This window comes from Taudactylus pleione, unplaced genomic scaffold (genome assembly GCF_031769625.1).
Source record: "Taudactylus pleione unplaced genomic scaffold, aTauple2 ptg000016l, whole genome shotgun sequence".
NCBI lineage: Eukaryota > Metazoa > Chordata > Amphibia > Anura > Myobatrachidae > Taudactylus > Taudactylus pleione.
The window spans coordinates 12695863-12718280 of record NW_028284418.1 but is presented as its reverse complement, the minus strand read 5'-3'; the positions used below and the strand labels follow the sequence as shown (position 1 = coordinate 12718280).

General features: G+C 42.1%; 1 protein-coding gene across 1 annotated transcript in view; it reads left to right on the top strand.

Moving 5' to 3' along the window:
• The window catches only part of BTBD17 (BTB domain containing 17), a 160367-nt gene extending 138610 nt beyond the window's left edge, over nt 1-21757 (top strand). Inside the window, exons 2-4 of the mRNA XM_088474627.1 lie at nt 8402-8599; nt 13538-13814; nt 20093-21757. Of these exons, the coding sequence (XP_088330753.1) occupies nt 8515-8599; nt 13538-13814; nt 20093-21173 (1443 nt within the window). The 5' untranslated portion in view covers nt 8402-8514 and the 3' untranslated portion in view covers nt 21174-21757. The remainder of the gene's footprint in view (nt 1-8401; nt 8600-13537; nt 13815-20092) is intronic.
• The last annotated feature ends 661 nt before the right edge of the window (nt 21758-22418 follow it).

Here is a 22418-nt window from a genome sequence, read left to right as displayed (position 1 = left end):
TCTAGGTGTGACATTTGCATTTGTAATCAGTTGCTGTCGACTTTCAATATGAGATCCAAAGAGCTGTCACTATCAGTGAAGCAAGCCATCATTAGGCTGCAAAATCAAAACAAACCCATCAGAGAGATAGCAAAAACATTAGGTGTGGCCAAATCAACTGTTTGGAACATTCTTAAAAAGAAAGAATGCACCGGAGAGCTCAGCAACACCAAAAGACCCGGAAGACCACGGAAAACAACTGTGGTGGATGACAGAAGAATTATTTCCCTGGTGAAGAAAAACTCCTTCACAACAGTTGGCCAAATCAAGAACACTCTCCAGGAGGTAGGTGTATATGTGTCAAAGTCAACAATCAAGAGAAGACTTCACAAGAGTAAATATAGAGGGTTCATCACAAGTTGTGTACCATTGGTGAGCCTCAAAACAGGAAGACCAGATTAGAGTTTGCCAAACAACATCTAAAAAAGCTATTACAGTTCTGGAACAACATCCTATGGACAGATGAGACAAAGATCAACTTGTACCAGAGTGATGGGAAAAGAAGAGTATGGAGAAGGAAAAGAACTGCTCATGATCCAAAACATACCACCTCATCAGTGAAGCATTGTGCTGGTAGTGTCATGGCATGGGCATGTATGGCTGCCAATGGAACTCGTTCCCTTGTATTTATTGATGATGTGACTGCTGACAAAAGCAGCAAAATTAATTGTGAAGTGTTTCGGGCAATATTATATGCTCATATTCAGTCAAATGCTTCATAACTCATTGGACGGCGCTTCACAGTGCAGATGGACAATGACCCGAAGCATACTGCAAAAGCAACCACAGAGTTTTTTAAGGCTAAAAAGTGGAATATTATGCAATGGCCAAGTCAATCCCCTGACCTGAATCCGATTGAGCATGCATTTCACTTGATGAAGACAAAACTGAAGGGAAAATGCCCCAAGAACAAGCAGGAACTGAAGACATTTGCAGTAGAGGCCTGGCAGAGCATCACCAGGGATGAAACCCAACGTCTGGTGATGTCTACGCGTTCCAGACTTCAGGCTGAAATTGCCTGCAAAGGATTTGCAACAAAGTATTAAAAAGTGAAAGTTAGATTTAGGATTGTTTAGTTTGTCCCGTTACTTTTGGCCCCTTAAAAAGTGGGAGGCACAAATAGAAACCGTTGTAAATCCTACACCATTCACCTGATTTGGATGTAATTACCCTCAAATTAAATCTGAATGTCTGCAGTTAAAGCACATCTTGTTTGTTTCATTTCAAAGCCATTGTGGTGGTGAATAGAGGCCAAAATCGGAAAATTCTGTCAATGTCCCAATATTTATGCACCTGACTGTATGTTGCTCTTTTTGTCTGACACATATATGTCTTTGCGTACCATGCTTGACGTTACTATTTTCAAGAACTAGTCAAGACTTTGAGATAATTGGAATAAATATATTCCCCCTACACGGTCCTATACCAGCTTCAGACTCCTTCTCTCATCCACTAATATCGATGTTGAATTTCCAATATCTAGGATATTGGGTTACCTCTAGGGCTTCTTATTATAGCAGGTTGAATCTGGAACCTGTGACTGACCTGTTTAAATCTAAATCTAGTGTGGAAAAGGATCCCATTGATGGTTATGGTGAGGGTTAACTTCTTCAAAATGATTATACAACCACACACTTATATGTATTATAACACTCCCCGGTTTACATTGTTTATCAAAGTTAATAGCCTGACTTTGGCCCTCATTCAGAGCCGTACGCTCTGAGCAGAGCGCACGCTCTGAATGAGGGCCGGGCTCCATTTTCATGGAGCGTCCTCCTGGACGCTCGTATAGCTGTGGGTCACCACCCACAGGCTATACGAGCGTGCATTGTGATGGTCGCGATGGTCGAGACCATCGAGACCATCGAATTTGCGTGCCGGAGCCTGCGGTTGAGGTTTTCAACCGCAAGCTCCGGAGTGATTTTGGCTCTATCAGAGCCAAAATCACTCCCACTGACATCACTAGTGATGTCAGTGGTCCGGCTTCTGACGGGAGGCGTTCCCGTGGGAACGCCCCCGTCAGGGAGGCACGCCCCCGGCACGCCCACCAAAGGGGGCGTGCTGTCAATCAACATTGACAGCATGCCCCCTTTGATCGGACACAACGAGCGAAGGACTTTCCTTCGCTCGTCGCGTCTGGCGCATGCGCACGACGGAGCTCCCTCCGTCGTGCGCATGCTCAGTCCATAACATCGTCCCACTTGCGAGCGGACAGCCGCTCACGAGTGGGTCTGAATCAGGCCCTTTGTCTATTATATGGGGTAACAAAAGAGCTAATATAAAACTTAGCACTCTGTCTAGATCTAAAGGTTCTGGGGGGTTGACTATTCCCAATCGTAGAGTATATTATTGGGTGGCTCATATTTCTCATCTGCTTTCTTGGGTTGGGCAGTCTCCTCCGGAGCTGTTGCTGGGTATATATTAAATCCTTTGCAGTTTCTGTCTCCCATCTTGCGGCAAGCCATTAAAGTGTGGAAGAGGGCGCAAAAACTCATGGAGGGTAAGGGATTTCATCTGGAGGCTCCGCTGTGGGACAATGTTCGGTTATCTGAATTGTGCAGATTTGATGGGTGCAGCTTCTGGTCACAGTATGGTGTGTGTAGTTTGGACCAGGTCTTCTTGGACGACCACAATTGAATTGTTGGCTCAGCTTCAATTGTGTCACAATCCAGTGAAAATGATCCTCTGTGGAGGACGGTGAGCCGGGGGGTTCAGGTGACTATCGGAGTGACTGTGGCTAGGTCTTCTATTTGCGGCCGAACCCAGGTTTGGCTAGACCTGCCCAGAGGCGCGGAGTCTAACTCACTTGGTGGTTTTCTCCAGTGACCCCTCCAATTGGGATTTGGTTTTCCGCTGCACCAAGTGAGCAGGTCGCGGCCCTCTGGACAGGTACCTGGGAATGGCAGAAGAACGGAAACTATATTACGTTAAGTTATTGCTAGAACACTGGAGATACACTGGAACACAATTAGAAATCCTGATCACCGGCTTGCATGAGATTACTGAGAATGTACTAAGAATCACTAAGAAATCCAGGAGCTGACTAGCTCAGCAGCTCAGGGAGATGTGGACACAGGCAGGTACTGGAGTTTGCTAAATATGCAGGAAAACACAAACATATACTGGGGATTACACATACAAGAGTAGAGTGGACTCAATGAATATATTGGGAATGCTAGAAATGTGGTACTGGACAAAGGCCAAATACTGGGAGAGCTAGAAATGCTGGTACTGGGCAAAGGCAAAATACTGGGAATAATTATATATGCAGGTGCAGATTGAACAGACAAGACATATAGAGAAGATAGGCATACACTGGGAGAGTGCTAACTGCAAGTGCAGATTTGCACTGACAAGACACAGACATGTGCTGGGAGGACCAGCTGTGAGCTAATTAATACCAGCAGGTTTATCTGATACTTCAGTGATACAGGGTAATAGCCACAGGAAAGCTGCAATAAAATTAGCAGCACATATACAAAGACACACAGGGAAGGGACATGAAACACTGAAGGACTGTGAGAAAGCTAAAGTCTCAGAGTAAGGTTTAGCATGGAAGCTAATACAGGAAACTGGGAAACTGTGAGCAGGCTGAAGCAACACGCTGAAGGATTTAGCACAGAGCAACAGTGGGAGTAACACAGGCACTTGGAATAACGAAGTTGAAAAGCAACTTCCTGGAGTTCTGGAGACGGATTTATACCCAGAGGTAGCAGATTACTGGAGCACATCATCAGCTGACTGAAATCATACTACCATAGGTTAGGAGTACTGTCACATGAGAGGAACTGTCATGGCGGCACCCATGATGGGAACTCTGATCCCCAGCACACACAGCCGACCATGGAAGCTCGCAAAAAGCACCTAAGGCAGAATACTCAGCCCCACATCCATCACTGCACCAGATGTCTGACCGCAAGGAAGTCAGGGGAAGCTGGCAAGGAGGTGAGAGAGGCCGATCCTAGGCTGAACCCTGACAAATTGGGGTTTGATATTCTGAACTCATCTATTTACTGTTATTTACTATTAAGCCCACACCCTTGTTGCCCTGTCAAGTCCTTGCTTGACAGATTTGGGTACATGAAAGTTATATCTACCCTGTATGCAATTCAAACCCCTTGGTTCCTCCTGGGTATTTGCTGCCACTCAGCGGTAAATGGTAAATATATTGTCGATCGCCCCTGATGAGGAGTGGTCCTATATGCTGGGAGGAATAAGGTCTTCCACGTTTTTGTGTCTGTTTCCAGCAAATTCATTTGTATATTTTGCATAGAGTATATTGTACCCCTGGGGCCTCTTTAATATTGGTGTCTTAAGTGTGGAGTTTCTGTCTGTTCCTTTTGGCAGCTGTTATGCACTGTAGTGGGGCTGGTTTCTGGGAGAAGATATGTATTCACGAGACACTGACAGTATTACCTCCTTGTACCGTAAGACTATTGTGTTAAAATGGAGAAACATGTGCTTATCAATATGAGCCAGGGTTTGGTAGGTAGCTTAATGGAGAGAATAAGGGGATTGGTTGAGGGGTCCCTGGGGGTGTCTGGCCTTGCTTATTCCTTCCTGTGCATGCTTGTTATATGTTGGTTTTCGACAGTTATTTCTTATCTGTTAGGTTTTATATTGTTTACCAGATTGTTTATCCATTTATACTGAAGAAGTAGTCAATGAAAACAGCCCCCAAAAATTGGCACTATGGTGGTATATGTAAACACATATATAAAAAAAATAATAAGTCAATACATCCCTGGTTGGATGAGAGATGTTCTTATGTTGTCCTTCCCTTGTTATTATGTTGATTCATTCCATTCTAGTTAGGTCAGAAAAGAGTATATTATAGAAACAAGGCCAATGGGTAGTAATGTCAATCACATAAAACTCAGCTCCACATATAAGGAGATTTTTGTTTGGTGTGAAATTAATGGGCATACCCCACTCACAATAAAACACCGCTTCACGTGCACATAGGTTTCTTTTAGTGTCCCAATAGTGATCCAGTTGTACTGCCACCCCAATAATTTGGACAGGCTGCATAACCCACTCACATAATAGGAGACATATACATGTGCAAGAAAAACAATCCCAATATGTATCGAATGGGCATTCCGCACTCAGTTTGCTAGATGTATTCTCTCATATAAAGGTATCTTTTTCAAGGCGTGTGTAGTTCTGCCCACCATACATTCATAAATTCTTGGTTCTCAGTGCATAAAGTCCAAGAAAAAAAATAGGGCTATGCTCCAGTTATATTTCTAAAAGTGGGTTTATTAGTACATGTAAAATCCCATACAAGGGATGTATTAAAAATATGTATATATAAAAACAGTCATAAAATATAATGCAATAAAAGCAGCCATAGATTACCTCAAAATATAGAAGAGTACACAGAAGCCAGATAGTGTCAATGCGTTTCAGCCCTAAACAGGGCCTTTATCAAGCCAACGGAATCAACATAATAACAAGGGAAGGACAACATAAGAACATCTCTCATCAAACCAGGGATGTATTGACACTTATTATTTTGTATATATATGTTTACATATACCACCATAGCACTGTTTTTTTGGGGGGTATTTCTATTGTTTATCCATTTATGTAAACCCTATTAGGTATGGTGATACCTACTGTTTGATACAAGTCCCTAAAGCCTGGCTGCTTTGTGCACAGATTAATATCCCCCACAAATATTATCTCTGTATTGTACTTCTTCAGTATATTTTAACTCCTATGCCTTCACTATGATAATTATTTTTTCTAACATATAGTACTATTGTTCTTTTCTATCTATTTTTAAGCCATTGTAATGTTCTTGTCCTTAGTATAATGTATGCAAGCACTGTAATGTGTTCTCGTTCTCTCTCTCGCTCTCTCTCTCTCTCCCTTCCCCCCTCCCCCCAAGAGGTTTAAATAGCACCCATCTGGACGTAGATCTCTTGTTCTTCCCTATATATTTTCTTTTGCCCTAAACGACCCTCTGCAACTTGTCCTCAAAATAAACTAACCAGACATGGTGGGGTATATTTACTAAAGGTTGATTTTGGCTTCTTGGTGAATTTCTAGGAGATTTTAAGTCCATTTAGCAAAACAGGGATTTATTAAAGCCAAAATCTACTATATAATCACCTATAAAACTGAATCTCGGCGAAAATCAACCATTGACCAAATATTGGTACTTTCCCTTATTTGTGCTTTTTAAAGTAGGTAAGGAAGTCGATTTTTAGTCATTCGATTTTGAAATGGAACTCAAAATTGAATGTTTGTAAATGAGCATTTTGGAGAGTGAATTATAGAATCTATTTTGAGCCGATTTCAGTCTATTTTAATATACATAAAAATCAACCCAAATTCGGCTTTTAGTAAATTTACCCCATTATCTCTGCTGTTGAGAGTAATTTCAGATGTGCATACTACACGTCTCCGCTCACACACCATTCCAGACAGATCGTGTTTATGCCTGATATTTAAAAGGGCAGTGCTTTTACTAGCTGTGTCTTGCTGTATAAATAAAGTCCTCAGTGCTGTGCTGTGCTGTGCATGTCCCCCATTAACCAGGATCATTGATCAGACAAGCTGCTGTAAAAACTACCTGTCAACTTAAAATGATAGAAATTTGTGCATCTACAATTGTTTGGGCTGAAATGATTAAATACATACATGTTTATATGTGCATTCATTAATGTAGTATTGAGAAAAAGGTTGTATATTTAAAAGTAGTATTAAATCTAGAGAGGTTTACATTGTAATACAGAATAGGTGTATTATTATATTATTATTATTGGAAGCTGACGTTTATGTGTGTATTATTTAGCAGAAGCAGAAGTTTATGAGGTACTGCACATGTGTGTATGTGGTATTGCACATGTGTGTATGTGGTATTGCACATGTGTGTATGAGGTACTGCACATGTGTGTATGAGGTACAGCACATGTGTGTATGAGGTACTGCACATGTGTGTATGAGGCACTGCACATGTGTGTATGAGGCACTGCACATGTGTGTATGTGGTACTGCACATGTGTGTATGAGGTACAGCACATGTGTGTATGAGGCACTGCACATGTGTGTATGAGGCACTGCACATGTGTGTATGTGATACTGCACATGTGTGTATGAGGCACTGCACATGTGTGTATGAGGCACTGCACATGTGTGTATGAGGCACTGCACATGTGTGTATGTGGTACTGCACATGTGTGTATGAGGCACTGCACATGTGTGTATGTGGTACTGCACATGTGGGTATGAGGCACTGCACATGTGTGTATGTGGTACTGCACATGTGGGTATGAGGTACTGCACATGTGTGTATGAGGTACTGCACATTTGTATGAGGTACTGCACATGTGTGTAATCCGTTTGTAAACAAATGATTTCAAAGACATATAAACTGCTGATTTTAAGCCTTGGAAGAAGCCATCTTAAAGATATAATAAGTGTTTCATGGCTCCAAAATAACCTGGACTAAACCACAGATCGCACTGCTGAACATGACCAATAATTCTGGTGCCTGCAAGGTTTACGGAGCAGTTTATCCATCTGAATGAGGCCTCACAATCTAGAACAGTTAATAAATGTGTTATATTTCTACTTTTCTTATATGGACATTGTGGTCTCTTCATGTATAACATGAACTGGCTACGAAAAACATCACTATATATCACATCACATCGATGCGATATATAGTGATGTTTTGTAGCCATTCATGTGCACTTACCTATCCGGCGTCTCTCTGGTAAACTGCCCCTCCGCGATCCCTGGGAGCAGTGTGAAGACAGATATATTGGGAGCCCGATATGTCTTCTGCCTACTGTGCATGCGCCAGCATCTGAGAGCAGCAGGTCACGCCAGAGCTGCTGCAAAGGACGCTGGTCTTCAGGGGGCTGAGCCCGCACCGGGCAGAGGGCAGGGAAGTATTCAACTTACCTGTTCTTTTCATTTCACTGTACAGATTACGCCATCCTGAGATGGTGAATCTGTACACAGCAAAGGAATGAAAAGCTGAGCTTTCCGTTCTTCTATGAATCACACTGACATGAAAAGTATGGTGATGCGATGCATACAGGAAGCAGGGGTGCCACAGGAGAAGGAATAACATTCTCCACGGTAACCCCCTGCATGAATTGCCGAAGGCAGTGGAAAGCCCAATTTTCAGCTAAACAGGGCTTTTCACTGCTCTATGAATAGACCCCACTGTATGGATTTATATTTTAATATTTGTGTCCCTTTAATGCTAATTAGGTCTAATATCTGCATGCGTGAATGGCTTCTTTTGCATTCACTTGGTTCTTGTATCCCAACAGAGGGTTTGATAATGAGAGTTTCATTGCATTCTGAACACAAACACTGTTTCCCATGCCAATGGCAGATTTCCAGATACAACCAATGAGTGAGGACTGACAGCCCGAGGGGACCAACATCCTATATAAAGAGGGAGAGCCCAGGTCTGTTTCAGAAAATGAGCAAAGCAGAGGTTGCAGGATGGAGCAGGGGAATGGACTGTGCCTTACATTATCAGGAACATGCCTGGCTTTACTTTCCTTGCTGTTTATTACTGCAAAAGCAGGTAAGAGGATCATGATGTGCTTGTGGAAGGAAGTGTACAGCAGAGGTAAACGTCTGGTTCTCCAGATGTTGTATAACTACAAGTCTCAGCTGCTGGCGGTTGGCCTAAGCCCGGCATACAGAGTTAGGAGTGTATTAGTATATTTCATAATGAGACTGCCTGAATGTTGTTACTTTTTGTTAGCAGTTATATAAAATAATGAAACTTCACACTAATATTTTACCAATATTTGGTATACGTTGTATTAATGGCAACATAGTTGGGTCATTTTTTTTAAGTTCTTATCTTTTTACTTTAGTAAATTATTGATAATTTTGTAAATAATTGTGTAGTTTACAAATTTATACAATTATTATAAACATATAAAGTGACTTATGTTGATCAATTTATTTGATATTATGTTATTTATATATGTGAGCTGACTTTTAATGCCATCGGTCCATGTTTGGTAACGTAAATGGATATGTTATTTTTGAAAGCACATTAATATGCCCATTTGTGAAAGGTTATTTTTAAATAGTGTTGGCTTAAAAACGGTTAATTACTTCCCAACTCTGTGGTAATGAAGGAGTTACAAGGGAGGAGGGGGAATTAATCCTATCGGTACATTGTAGCACATAACCAGCAGTTTGAAAGGGTTTAGTGAGAAATCTGGTAACAGCTCCAGTATCTTATTTTCTGCCTCTTGTGAAAGATTATAAATAAGTCTTTGTACATTGTTCAGTTAACTTTTAAAGCCAAATTGTGGTGAAGCGGAACAAGGCAGGCAGCGGGGACCCTGCTCCAGCATCACTGAGACGGAAGCATTCAATGTAATCGCTTGCTGGGCTGGAATCCTCTTTTATGCTGTCACTTATAAGATGTAAATTAGCTTCTGCCAGAGAGGGGGCTGAAGAGAGGATTTGTTTGGCCTGGAATATTGTTCACAGATTAAAATAAAGCTAAATATTCAGTGTTCATGCCTTGGGAACATGGGGTGAGAGACAAAACAGCTTCCTCCTCTTTTATGGTGAGCACATATATTTTGATAGTTACATTACAGGGCATGCTAGTCAATAATAACTCTCCAGATGTGCTCTCAAAACCTAGCCTCAATACGCCATATGACACAAGACTCCCGGCATGACAGAGCCACTTAGAGAGGTGTATCGTACCGTGTTTTTATTTAAATTATGCGTCTTACTCGCATCATTGCAGATGCAGCATATCACCACTCACAGTATACTACAGATGCTGGGCTGCAACTTTAACCACACAGGAATTGGCTTTATACACGTACACAGTCGTAGAAGTAGCACAACAGAACTTGACGTGAGAAAAAGCCGTGGCCGGGTTTATATATATATATATATATATATATATATATATATATATAAAAATATATATATATATATATATAAAAATATAAAGACATATTGAGCGCACTCCCCAGACTTGCAAGCAAAGTAAAGGTTTATTGGTAGAAAGCCAACATCACTAGTTCATCGACGTTTCAGTCCTTGTTAGGACTTTTATCAATCTTGATAAAAGTCCCAACAAGGACTGGAACGTCGATGGACTAGTGATGTTGGCTTTCTACCAATAAACTTTTACTTTGCTTGCAAGTCTGGTGAGTGCGCTCAATATGTTTTTATATTTTTGGAGCTACTGAGTCTGTTTGAGCTTCGATCCCAGCAACACTGACATCAAAACGTGAGTGTGATCCTTCTTGTGATTATATATATATATATACATATATATTAATGTGAGATACACCCCCGTTTTTAGCCACACTTCAGGTGAGCCTAGCACATTGAAAACACAGGCCAGATGCACATAAAATACACTGAAACAAGCCAGATCCACATAAAATACACTGAAACAAGCCAGATACACATAAATTACACTGAAAAAGCCACTTCAGCATAAAATACACTGCAACAAGCCACTTCTGCATTAAAATACATTGAAAAAGCCAGAGCCACATAAGATGTGTTTTAAAAACCACAATGACATAAAATACATTTTGAAATCCAGAACCACATAAAATACATTGAAAGAGCAAGATTCACATAATACTTCACATACTTTAGCTCCTCCATGTGTCACTCAAGCCCCCTCCCTTACCATTCCAGCTCACATGTGTCATTGCAACCACCCCCCATGCCACTGCAGCAGCCCCTCATATGTCACTCCTGCCACCTCCACCCCCCTGAGTTATCTCAACAGCCCCACTCTGCCCCCATAAGCATGAAAGCAGGCATCATCCACCCAGCTCTCAGGCTGAACTCCCCCCCCCCCCCCACACTGGCTCTCAGGCAATAGCGCTTATTATGCTGTGCCCCCTGTAGTTGTCCCCACATGCTGTGCCCCCTGTAGTTGTGTCCCATATGCAGTGCCCCGTGTATATATTTCCCTTATGCAGTGCCCTCTGTAGTTTTGCCCCTTATCAGTGCCCCCTGTATTTGTCTGCTTTATGCAGTACCCCTTGTAGTTTTGCCCCTTATCCAGTCCAGAATGAATAAAACCAGTAGGCGCTAATTATTCCTGTCTGTTGTTGGTATATAACAGAAACTAATTGGTTAGCTGCTGTTCCAAATTAAGGATCTGCAGACTTAATAAGATATTGAAATAGTGAAAGGATTTGTATAGGAACTGCGCTTAACCAATTAGTAGATATTTAAATCATCCCATACAGACAATTTAAATCACAATTGACATAATTTATTAAAATATACACATATAATGTTGCATGGGTCCCAGCAAACATAAATAAAAAAATAATACACAATTAAAAAAGAGTAAATATTTAGCAATGACTGCAATAATAAAATGTAGCCTTTAAATATCCAATTCTCTGCTGAGAAACACTGCTGTTATTCCAACCTATAATAATATAACAGTCTGTTGATGAATTGTGGCAATGTCTGTATTATAAATATGTAAAGATACAGTTTCTCACCCTGATGTCTGTACAGTAATTCCGCTGTAATCCTTTAGTAGCCTATTGAGGATGGGACAGGGCAGCTTATCCAGATGGTAGTGTCCGATCAGGGTCACCAGACCCTCGGCTTACAACAGCAGTCCCCGCGCTCACGCTGTGTCCGCACAGTGAGACCGATGTATCTGCAGTACGTGAGGCTGTGGGTGCAGGGGGGGAAGCTGGGCAGCCTATAGCTGGTCACTCGGAAGATTCCGACAATGTCCAATATAAGTCTTCAGACCGTCGGCTATCTGCCGCGGTAACCTCGCTCACGCTGTGTCCACACAGCAAGGCCGGCGTCTATGACGTGTTAGGAGTTGTAAATGCAGAGAAGGACAATTATGCAATTGAAGCTATACCAGGGGAGATGAGAGGCTGTAGCCACAGTCACCCAATTGAAGTGGCTGTGGTAGTTGGTTTACAGCGGTGTTTGCAGATGGTAGCTGGATCCCTGCTGTTTGAGATAGTTACAAGTTCACCTTCCTAATGCATTTCTTCACCCTTAGGTTCCTCTGACGAAATTACCTAAGGGTGAAGAAATGCATAACAGCGGAATTACTGTGCAGACATCAGGGTGAGAAACTGTATCTTTACATATTTATAATACGGACATTGCCACAATTCATCAACAGACTGTTACATTATTATAAGTTGGAATAACAGCAGTGTTTCTCAGCAGAGAATTAGATATTTAAAGGCTACATTTTATTATTGCAGTCATTGCTAAATATTTACTCTCTTTTAATTGTGTATTATTTTTTTATTTATGTTTGCTGGGACCCATGCAACATTATATGTGTATATTTTAATAAATTATGTCAATTGTGATTTAAATTGTCTGTGTATGGGATGATTTAAATATCTACTAATTGGTTAAGCGCAGTTCCTATACAAATCCTTTCACTATTTCAATATTGTTAAGTCTGCAGAGACTTACTTTGGAACAGCAGCTAACCAATTAGTCCCCCTGTATTTGTGCCCCTTATGAAGTGCCCCCTGTATTTGTGCCCCTTATGCAGTGCCTCCTGTAGTTTTGCCCCATATGCATGGCCCCCTAAAGTAGTGCCCCATATGCAGTACCCCCTAAAGTAGTGCCCCAGATACAGGGCCCCCTAAAGTAGTGCCCCATATGCAGTGCCCCCTAAAGTAGTGCCCCATATGCAGTACCCCCTAAAGTAGTGCCCCAGATACAGGGCCCCCTAAAGTAGTGCCCCATATGCAGTGCCCCCTAAAGTAGTGCCCCATATGCAGGGGCCCCCGCAGCCCAGTACTTACCTTACCATGCTGGCTCCCATTCTCACTGGCTCCCGCAGCACCACTGCCTCTGCTCTGACTGGATCCTGCAGGCTCACAGGGCAGGCTCCTCAAATCGTGGGTGATGTCATGACATCACCCGCGCAGTGCATCACTGGAAACGCTAGCCTCTGAAGCAATCGGAGGCTTCTTTAGCCTCCGATCACTTCGGAGGCCAGTGTTCACAGCTGCAAGGAGCAGCACTAGTAAGCAGGCGTTTGAGACGGAGCTCTGTCTCTGTCTCTAAAAAAAAATTGTGCCATCACGGGGGTTTTTGGGGTACTCAGAAACCCCCCCTGTGTGTGCTACAGCATCATACATCATAATCTAGCAAAGTAGTTTTGTCACTTCCAGTTGTTTTGTTTGTGAGAATAAGATGCATATTTTAAGTGAAAATGATGCTTGTCGCAGCAGAGTTGCCCGGACCTGTATGTATGAGGACACATCTGTATCTTACTGATGTACTATGTTGCCTATAGCAGTACCAAATAACTGAATTACAGTAAATACATGGTAAAGACACTGTAAGATCTTAATATTCTCCCTAATCCTTCTCATCAAGTAGATGCTGTGAGGAGGAGGATTATGGAACAATACCTTTGGTATTATCTTTACAATGTGTCAGTAAAAGTTGTCACAGAACTGGGAAACACATGTCGACTTCTATCCTCTTCCTCCTGCAGCGCACAAATCCGATGTAGGCAGTGATACCTCAGCCACCCTTATTAGCCATTCCTCCTTGCTCATCCAACGCCTGCAAGACCTGCTGCAGAACAACAACTCCAGTGACAGCACCATCCGTGTCCGCACCGCCAACTCAGATGAGGTGAAGGTGTTCCACACCCATCAGCTGCTTCTCAGCCTACAAAGTGATGTCTTTGAAGGGCTCTTGGGGAATCAAAGTGTGGTAACCCTGCAGGAGCCCGTTGACTGCGCTGTTCTGTTTGAGAAATTTGTAAGGTGAGTACCTAATCTCTCTCTCTATAAAATCAAATGTCCTGACTGGGAGTACATTCCTTTCATGACGTAGATGACCACTCATTTTTCAAAATTCGACTCCTAAGAGGGTGAAAAGGGCTAAAATGTGTCCTCCACCTGTGCAATGTCCTGCCTGACTGTCTCATCGTGGCTATAGCACAGGTCATATTCAAACACCGACTGTCATCCCAAGTGCTGCCAAACATCATTGGCAGTTGGTGTGGCTCCTCTATTTGAATAGTGATGGGTATGTGTTACTACAGGGGCGAGAAGGGGTAATGTGTTACTCCAGAGGTGAAGAGGGGGGGGGGGGAATTATGTACTACAGGTGTGAGTGAGTGTAATGTGTCACGGCAGGTGTGTAGGAGGTATTGTATTTCACAGGTGAAGTAGGGGCAGGGCCAGATTAAAGGGGGGGCAACAGGGGCGGTCGTCCCTGGGCCCCCACACATCAAGGGCCCCCACACCCACCAGAGGTTAAAGTGGGCAGGAATTGGAGACGAAACCTGTTCCGCCTCCTCCGGCCCACCTAACCCCGGCGCCACAGGGAGGCTACATTAGCCAGGTGCTCGCTGAGATTTTGTTAACAGCAGGCACCCGGCTCCCTCCCTGCAGCGCCAGCCGGAGGCTGGAGCTCATACCTGAGCTCTGGCTTCCGGCTCCTGCAGTGCACTATGGGAGAGACGTCTGAGGGCACTACATCTGGGGGCACTACTGCTGGGGCATTACAATTGGGGGCACTACTACAGGGGCACTACTATATCATCCATATTTAATAGGGGCCCCCACAGACCTTAATCCGGCCTTGAGGAGGGAAATGTCGAATGTGTTACAACACAGGAGAGGGAAATGGAAATGTGTTCCTACAGAGGTAAGGGAGTGGAATGTGTTAGTACACAGGTGAGGGAGGGTAATGCCTTACTATAGCAGTGAGGGAGGGGATGCATTTCTAGAGGTGAAGGATTAATGTGTTACTGGAGTGGCAAAATGGAAATAAAAACAGCAAATATCTAAGGTCTACCCGGGTGAAACCAGGTACATTAGCTAGTGTAATTTAAATACATTACTAAGGCCCATATTTATTAACAAGTTTTATCACCAAAACGAGAGATAAATATGATAAATGGTGCTCCAGCCAATCAGCTCCCAACTGTAATTTTTCTAACAGTTGACAGTTGGGAGGTGATTGGCTGTAGCACCATTTATCATACACAGTGACATTATCACTTGTTTTGGTGATAAAACTCATTAATAAATGAGGTCCTATGTAAGTTAATTACTTGTCATTAGTTAGTAGGTCATACTCCAAATGGCCATATGAGTTTGCTTGTGTACAAACCATACTTGCCTACTTTTAATTTTCCTCCCCGGAAGAAGCCCAGGGAGAAGCAGGTGGGTGGCAATGGGGGGGCAGGGCATGATGTTTTGTGTCATTAAGCCCTGCCCCCCACTCCGCGGTAAGTTGCAAAACATAGCGCATATTTAAATAGGGGGCGGAACAAATAACACAATTCTTATAGAATCATGTAATTAAGCCCTGCCCCGTACTTGGGGACCCCCAATCTCCGTGAATATTCTGCCCATATTATTAGGAAGTGGGCAGGTATGCGGGAGAAGTGCCTACTTTACCAGGGGTGAGGGGGGTTACCTGAAAAATCAGGAACCTCCCGTGATTTCCGGGAGACTAGGCATGTATGGTACAAACTTCAGCAGCTTTTTACATGCAAATTAAGATAAAGCACAATTTGCAATGTACACAACAACCATAACTTTGTGGGTGCACCAAGCTGGGATTTGAGCAATTCGTAATGGATAATTTATTAGCTAGGTTCCAGCAGGTCCGTTACTGCTCCCTAGGTCAGCTCCTGCAGCAGACAGTGTGTTACTTTCACTCCTACTGACTTTTGAGACATACATTATTCTCTCCAGAATACTGCCACTGAATGTGTGCAGAAGATATCAGACTAGTGATGGCTTAATGCAAAATGGCAGGAGACCTGTTAGAACCCAGGTAAATAAATTGTGGGGTTAAGCAAGATACAGGTTTGACCAAGTTTTAACAATTCAGCTAACAGAATCCAGACCTGATTTCATGTCACTTTAGTGCACTAGCAGGGATTTGGTGGATCCCTACATAATACACCCTTTATAAATGTACTTAGGAGCCATGGGAGGCAGGCTGAGGTATGAAATGTACTATTGGGGTGCAAATGCAATAAAGCAGTGTTTCATGGTCCTCTAGGAACCCTAACTGTGCTTGTTTTCCAGATAATCTAGCTAGAGCAGATGTGTGTTCAACCCTAGTGTGGTTTCCAGTGGAATACCATGAGTTCAGTAGACTTTGCTTTTATGTTGTCTTCTGATCTCTTGAGTTTCAGGTCTGATTACAACTGGTTAATTACCTCTGTACTCTCCTATGAGATATTGACTGACTGGAAAAAAGATGCCTGAACTGGAAGGGACAAGCAAAGATTAAGGGGTTTACTTTAATCAGCAAGCAAAATGTTACTCAAATCATGGGAAAATGAACGTTTCCTTATAAATATCCCAGCTGGGTTGGGTATGGGATTCACCGGTCAGGAAGCCGATGGTCAGAATCCCGACAGCAGCAACCCGACAGTCAGAGTCCAACAGATTTTTATAAGTATTATAACCCAAACCCTCCCCCTAACCCACCCCTCTCACAGCCTAACCCTAACTCTTTCTGTCCCGCAGCCTAAACCTAACCCTCCCTCTAACTCACTAGGTGCGTACACACACAACGATGTAAGTAATGAATGATTTTCATTGAACGATTTTCATTCAGTTTTTCCCTTGAAAAAGTGAACAAAAATAGTTTTACAAAGTAGTTGGTTTTACTTTACATAATAAACGATTTTCTGTGTGTTGAAGGAAAAATGTTGCAACTTCTATTGAAAATTGTTCAGTTGGCCAGTCTGACTGAACTACAAACTACAATCGACAAACGTGAACGCGCATGAACGATAATCGTTCATCGTTTTACACTGAACGATTTTTTGAATGATAATGACGTCGTTATAGTTAAATCGTTCAAAAAATCCTGTGTGTACGCACCTTAAGTCTGCACCTGACCCTAATACTTACCTCTGAAATCCGTCGGTATTGTGACCGTCGTCATCATGACGGTCAGGATGCTGACTACATACCATCCCAGCTATGCAGAAACGGGTTAATGGAGTAGATAACGCAATTATCTTCACCCTTAATGCCAGACTCCTACACTGTAGAGTCATTGCTCTCTACAGCGCTTAACGTTTCTGACACTCAGGTAGCATGAAAACGTAAAAAAAAAGCTTAGCTTATATAACGCCATCTGAGAATGGCATCACACAAGCAAAATCCTTATATCTGCCGAAAACTACAGGGCTCTCGTCCAATCAGTCCCGGCAGCCGGCTGATGCTCCTCCCATTCTCCGCCCCTCATTTGGTAATTACACAAAGCCTTGCAAAAATGCATATTGTATATACATTTATGTACACACATATATATATATATATATATATATATACAGTCAGGTCCATAAATATTGGGACATTGACAGAATTTTCAGATTTTGGCCTCTATTCACCACCACAATGGTTTTGAAATGAAACAAACAAGATGTGCTTTAACTGCAGACTTTCAGATTTAATTTGAGGGTAATTACATCCAAATCGGGTGAACGGTGTAGGAATTGCAACAGTTTCTATATGTGCCTCCCACTTTTTAAGGGGCCAAAAGTAATGGGACTATCAACTCAAAAGCTATTTCATGGTGTGGGCTATTCCCTCGTTATTTCATTATCAATTAAGCAGGTAAAAGGTCTGGAGTTGATTCTAGGTGTGAAATTTGCATTTGGAATCAGTTGCTGTCAACTCTCAATATGAGATCCAAAGAGCTGTCACTATCAGTAAAGCAAGACATCATTAGGCTGAAAAATCAAAACCCATCTGAGAGATAGCAAAAACATTAGGTGTGGCCAAATCAACTGTTTGGAACATTCTTAAAAAGAAAGAATGCACCGGAGGGCTCAGCAACACCAAAAGACCCAGAAGTCACGGAAAACAACTGTGGTGGATGACAGAAAAATTATTTCCCTGGTGAAGAAAAACCCCTTCACAACAGTTGGCCAAATCAAGAACACTCTCCAGGAGGTAGGTGTATATGTGTCAAAGTCAACAATTAAGAGAAGGCTTCACAAGAGTGAATATAGAGGGTTCAAGATGTAAACCATTGGTGAGCCACAAAAACAGGAAAACCAGATTGGAGTTTGCCAAACAACATCTAAAAAAGCCATTACAGTTCTGGAACAACATCCTATGGACAGATGAGACAAAGATCTACTTGTACCAGAGTGATGGGAAGAGAAGAGTATGGAGAAGGAAAGGAACTGCTCATGATCCAAAACATACCACCTCATCAGTGAAGCATGGTGGTGGTAGTGTCATGGCGTGGGCATGTATGGCTGCCAATGGAACTGGTTCCCTTGTATTTATTGATGATGTGACTGCTGACAAAAGCAGCAGAATGAATTCTGAAGTGTTTCGGGCAATATTATATGCTCATATTCAGTCAAATGCTTCAGAACTAATTGGACGGCGCTTCACAGTGCAGATGGGCAAAAGCAACCAAAGAGTTTTTTAAGGCTAAAAAGTGGAATGGTATGCAATGGCCAAGTCAATCCCCTGACCTGAATCCGATTGAGCATGCATTTCACTTGATGAAGACAAAACTGAAGGGAAAAATGCCCCAAGAACAAGCAGGAACTGAAGACATTTGCAGTAGAGGCCTGGCAGAGCATCACCAGGGATGAAACCCAGCGTCTGGTGATGTCTATGCGTTCCAGACTTCAGGCTGTAATTGCCTGCAAAGGATTTGCAACAAAGTATTAAAAACTGAAAATTAGATTTAGGATTGTTTAGTTTGTCCCATTACTTTTGGCCCCTTAAAAAGTGGGAGGCACATATAGAAACTGTTGTAATTCCTACACCGTTCACCTGATTTGGATGTAATTACCCTCAAATTAAATCTGAAGGTCTGCAGTTAAAGCACATCTTGTTTGTTTCATTTCAAAGCCATTGTGGTGGTGAATAGAGGCCAAAATATGAAAATTCTGTCAATGTCCCAATATTTATGCACCTGACTGTATATGTGTGTGTATGTATGTATGTATGTATGTATGTATGTATGTGTATATATATATATATATATATATATATATTCATCCAAAAGTTATCAGAGACTCCACAGCATAATAAGAAGGTCACACTGACACAAGAGGTAACTTTAAAAAGTTTGACCTTCTTATTATGCTGTGGAGTCCTAGAAAACTTTCAGATAAATATATATAAGGTATTTTCCTTACTGGAGGGCCTTCAACAATACTGCAGAAAACAACCTTTTACTATCTACCTTGTCTGGAAATAAAATAAAATATCCCCTACTTAACAGATTACCTAGAGCTGGGAGGCTTCATTACAGATACCGTGCACTAGAAACAGATCTGTACAACAGTTCCTCTTCTTCCTTAAGCTCCAGCTGGCCCGTGACTGGCATTTAAAAGACTATGTGCATCCTCCTTTGTAGAAGCTGCTATTGATTCCAAAGTGGGATTTCACTCATCCCTGATGTGAAGCAAATCACAGATAATTACGGGAGAGCAACATCGCTCATTTTACTGCACACCATTATGTTGTTTCCGATGTGCCGCCATCACAGGTGTTCCCATGGCACACCGCCAGCATAGTGATCAGTTGAATTGCCCCCCTATAGTTATGCCACTTGTGTGTTATATTTGGTTTATACATGTTAGTGTTTTCCAAACACAAGACAATACACAATACATTTTTTGTGACTAATCTTAAAATGTACTGGAGTGCATAGAACCTAAATAATGAATAGATACTGTATATATTATGTTCATACAGCAAAGTGAACTGTATTTAATTGGTTTAGTTTTAATATATTTGAAATTATTATTAGCATTAATATAGTACCAACATTGCACACAGTGCTATACAATCAGATTGTACCAAATTATTATAGTTAACTTCTTATTTTAAGATTTTTTACATACTCACACTTCTTGGGATACATCCAGCCTGGTATTGTCACACACAGATGAGTTATAACACATACGTGAGGAATCACTGTATACATTATTCTGTAGAAAATAGTGTAAATGGTTTTGTGAACAAATGCAAGCTGATGTAGAGGTATTAATCCTTCAAACAACTAAGCATTTATCTGTGTTCCCTAGGTATTTTTACTCTGGTGAGATTTCAGTCCAATTAAACCAAGCCATGCCACTGCATCGTTTGGCCAGCAAGTACCATGTCCCAGCCCTGCAGACAGGCGTTTCGGAGTATATGAAGACCCATCTGGCCAGTGAGTCCACACAAGGCCATGTTGTGAGCTGGTACCACTATGCCTTAGGAATGGGTGATGAAAACCTTCAGGAAAGCTGCCTGAAGTTTTTGGCATGGAACCTTTCCACTGTTATAAGCAGCAGTGAGTGGGTGACTGTAAGCTATGACCTCATGGTCTCCCTTCTAAAACGCTCTGACCTAGTGCTACAGAGTGAGCTAGAGCTGTTTAGTGCTGTTGAAGAATGGGTCAGTAAGAACAATCCAAATGTTTCCATCATAGAGAAGATTCTGAGATCCATAAGGTACCCCATGATCCCGCCAAGTCAACTTTTTCAAATCCAGAAACAGTCAGTTGTACTCATCTCCTACCATAACTTTGTCCAGGATCTCCTGTTTCAAGCATTCCAATTTCATTCTGCTTCCCCTATACATTTTGCTAAGTATTTTGATGTTAACTGTAGTATGTTTGTTCCTCGAAATTATCTATCCTCGCCGTGGGGGTCCCAGTGGATCATTAACAACCCTGCTAGAGATGACAGGAGCCTCAGCTTCCAGACACAGCTAGGTCCAAGCAATCATGACTCCAGTAAGAAAATTACATGGAATGCTCTTTTCTCTCCACGATGGCTTCCTGCCAGCCTCCGCCCTGTATACTCAGAGTCTGCGTCCAGTGCTTCTCAATCAAACCGTCTAGATGAAGGAAAGCCACGTCTGGTAGTCACTTCAGCCATGAGTGGTCTAGATTTTGCAGGGGTTACCTTCCAGAAAACTGTGCTTGTTGGAGTAAGAAGACAGCAGGGCAAGGTGTTTGTGAAGCATGTCTACAATGTTCACCAGAGCACAGATGAAGTGGCTGACTTCTTGGCTCATGCTGACCTACAGAAACGGACCTCAGAATATCTGATTGACAACTCCCTGCATCTCCATATTATCATTAAGCCTATCTACCATTCTCTAATCAAGGCCAAGTGATAAGGATGAGCTAGTGATAAATACTAGATAACCTTGGGCTATGGTACCCTTGGTGGAACCCTACCTAGTATCACCTCATTACACAAATCACGCTATGTCCGTGTTTGTGACCTGAATAGCAGTGAATGGGTTTCATGCCCATAAATCTGTTATAGTAATTCTAAAATTTCACAACACAACCATGCTAGCATCACCTATTTTGTTGCCCAATGAGGCATATTATGCCATACAATCACATGATCTTGAGCTGTCAGCAGATATATTATAAATATCTTCATACAATAAGAATCACCAAGATTGTTTTATTCCAATTAATTTATATAAAAAGACAACAAAATCAATACAAAACATACAAAGCATGGGTTGAGACACTAGAGGAGAACCTGTGAAATCCAGCCATGGAAAAACCTTAGTTACTTTTCTCCCTCCTAGAGGGGAGCAATAAAAGGGCTACGTTTATAAAGATTTCCAATGTTGAGTAATGTAAAAATTAATTTCTTTTTTTAACGTTGTTTATAATAAAGCACATGGTCTTACATTGGTGTACATTCATGATATAGGACAATCTGACCACACATAATAAAAGATAGAATAAAAAAATTACAATATCAGACAAGTGTAATGACATTTTCTGTCCTCAACATCCAGTCACAGAAAGCTACCTTATCATCAAAGCTTGGCAGATGGCTGAAGCTTTACTAGAATCTTGTGCCTCATGCCTCAGTGATGTCACCAATTACTAGTGAATGGATAGGCTGTATTCCCATGAGTACTGGTTCAGCCCACTAAATGGCTGCCTCTGTGTAACAATTAGGTCAACCATATTGTGCTTGGAAGGCATTTTGCATTGGTCAGTGGAAATTACAGTTGTAGGTAGTTATCACCTGGCGGTAACCACTGATACATTAGGTGGGCAATAAATTATGTGAAACACTATGTTCTGCAGTGAAGATTCTAATTACATAAGTGACTAATGCTGGGCATACACTGCCAGATCAAATGTCTGTCAGACCGACAGACATTTTATCTGGCAGCCTGCCAGCCGCAGATGTCGCCGGCATACACTGTGAGAGAAATCTCACAGTGTATAGCCCGACATCCGCGCTCCGGCCCCGGGGGAGGAGACATTTCCCCGTTCCTTCCGTAGGAAGGAACACAGGAAATGTCTGTCTGTCGGCTGCGCTGGGCATACACTGCCCGATGCGGCCGACAGTTTAACGGGTAATATCGCATCGGACGGGCATG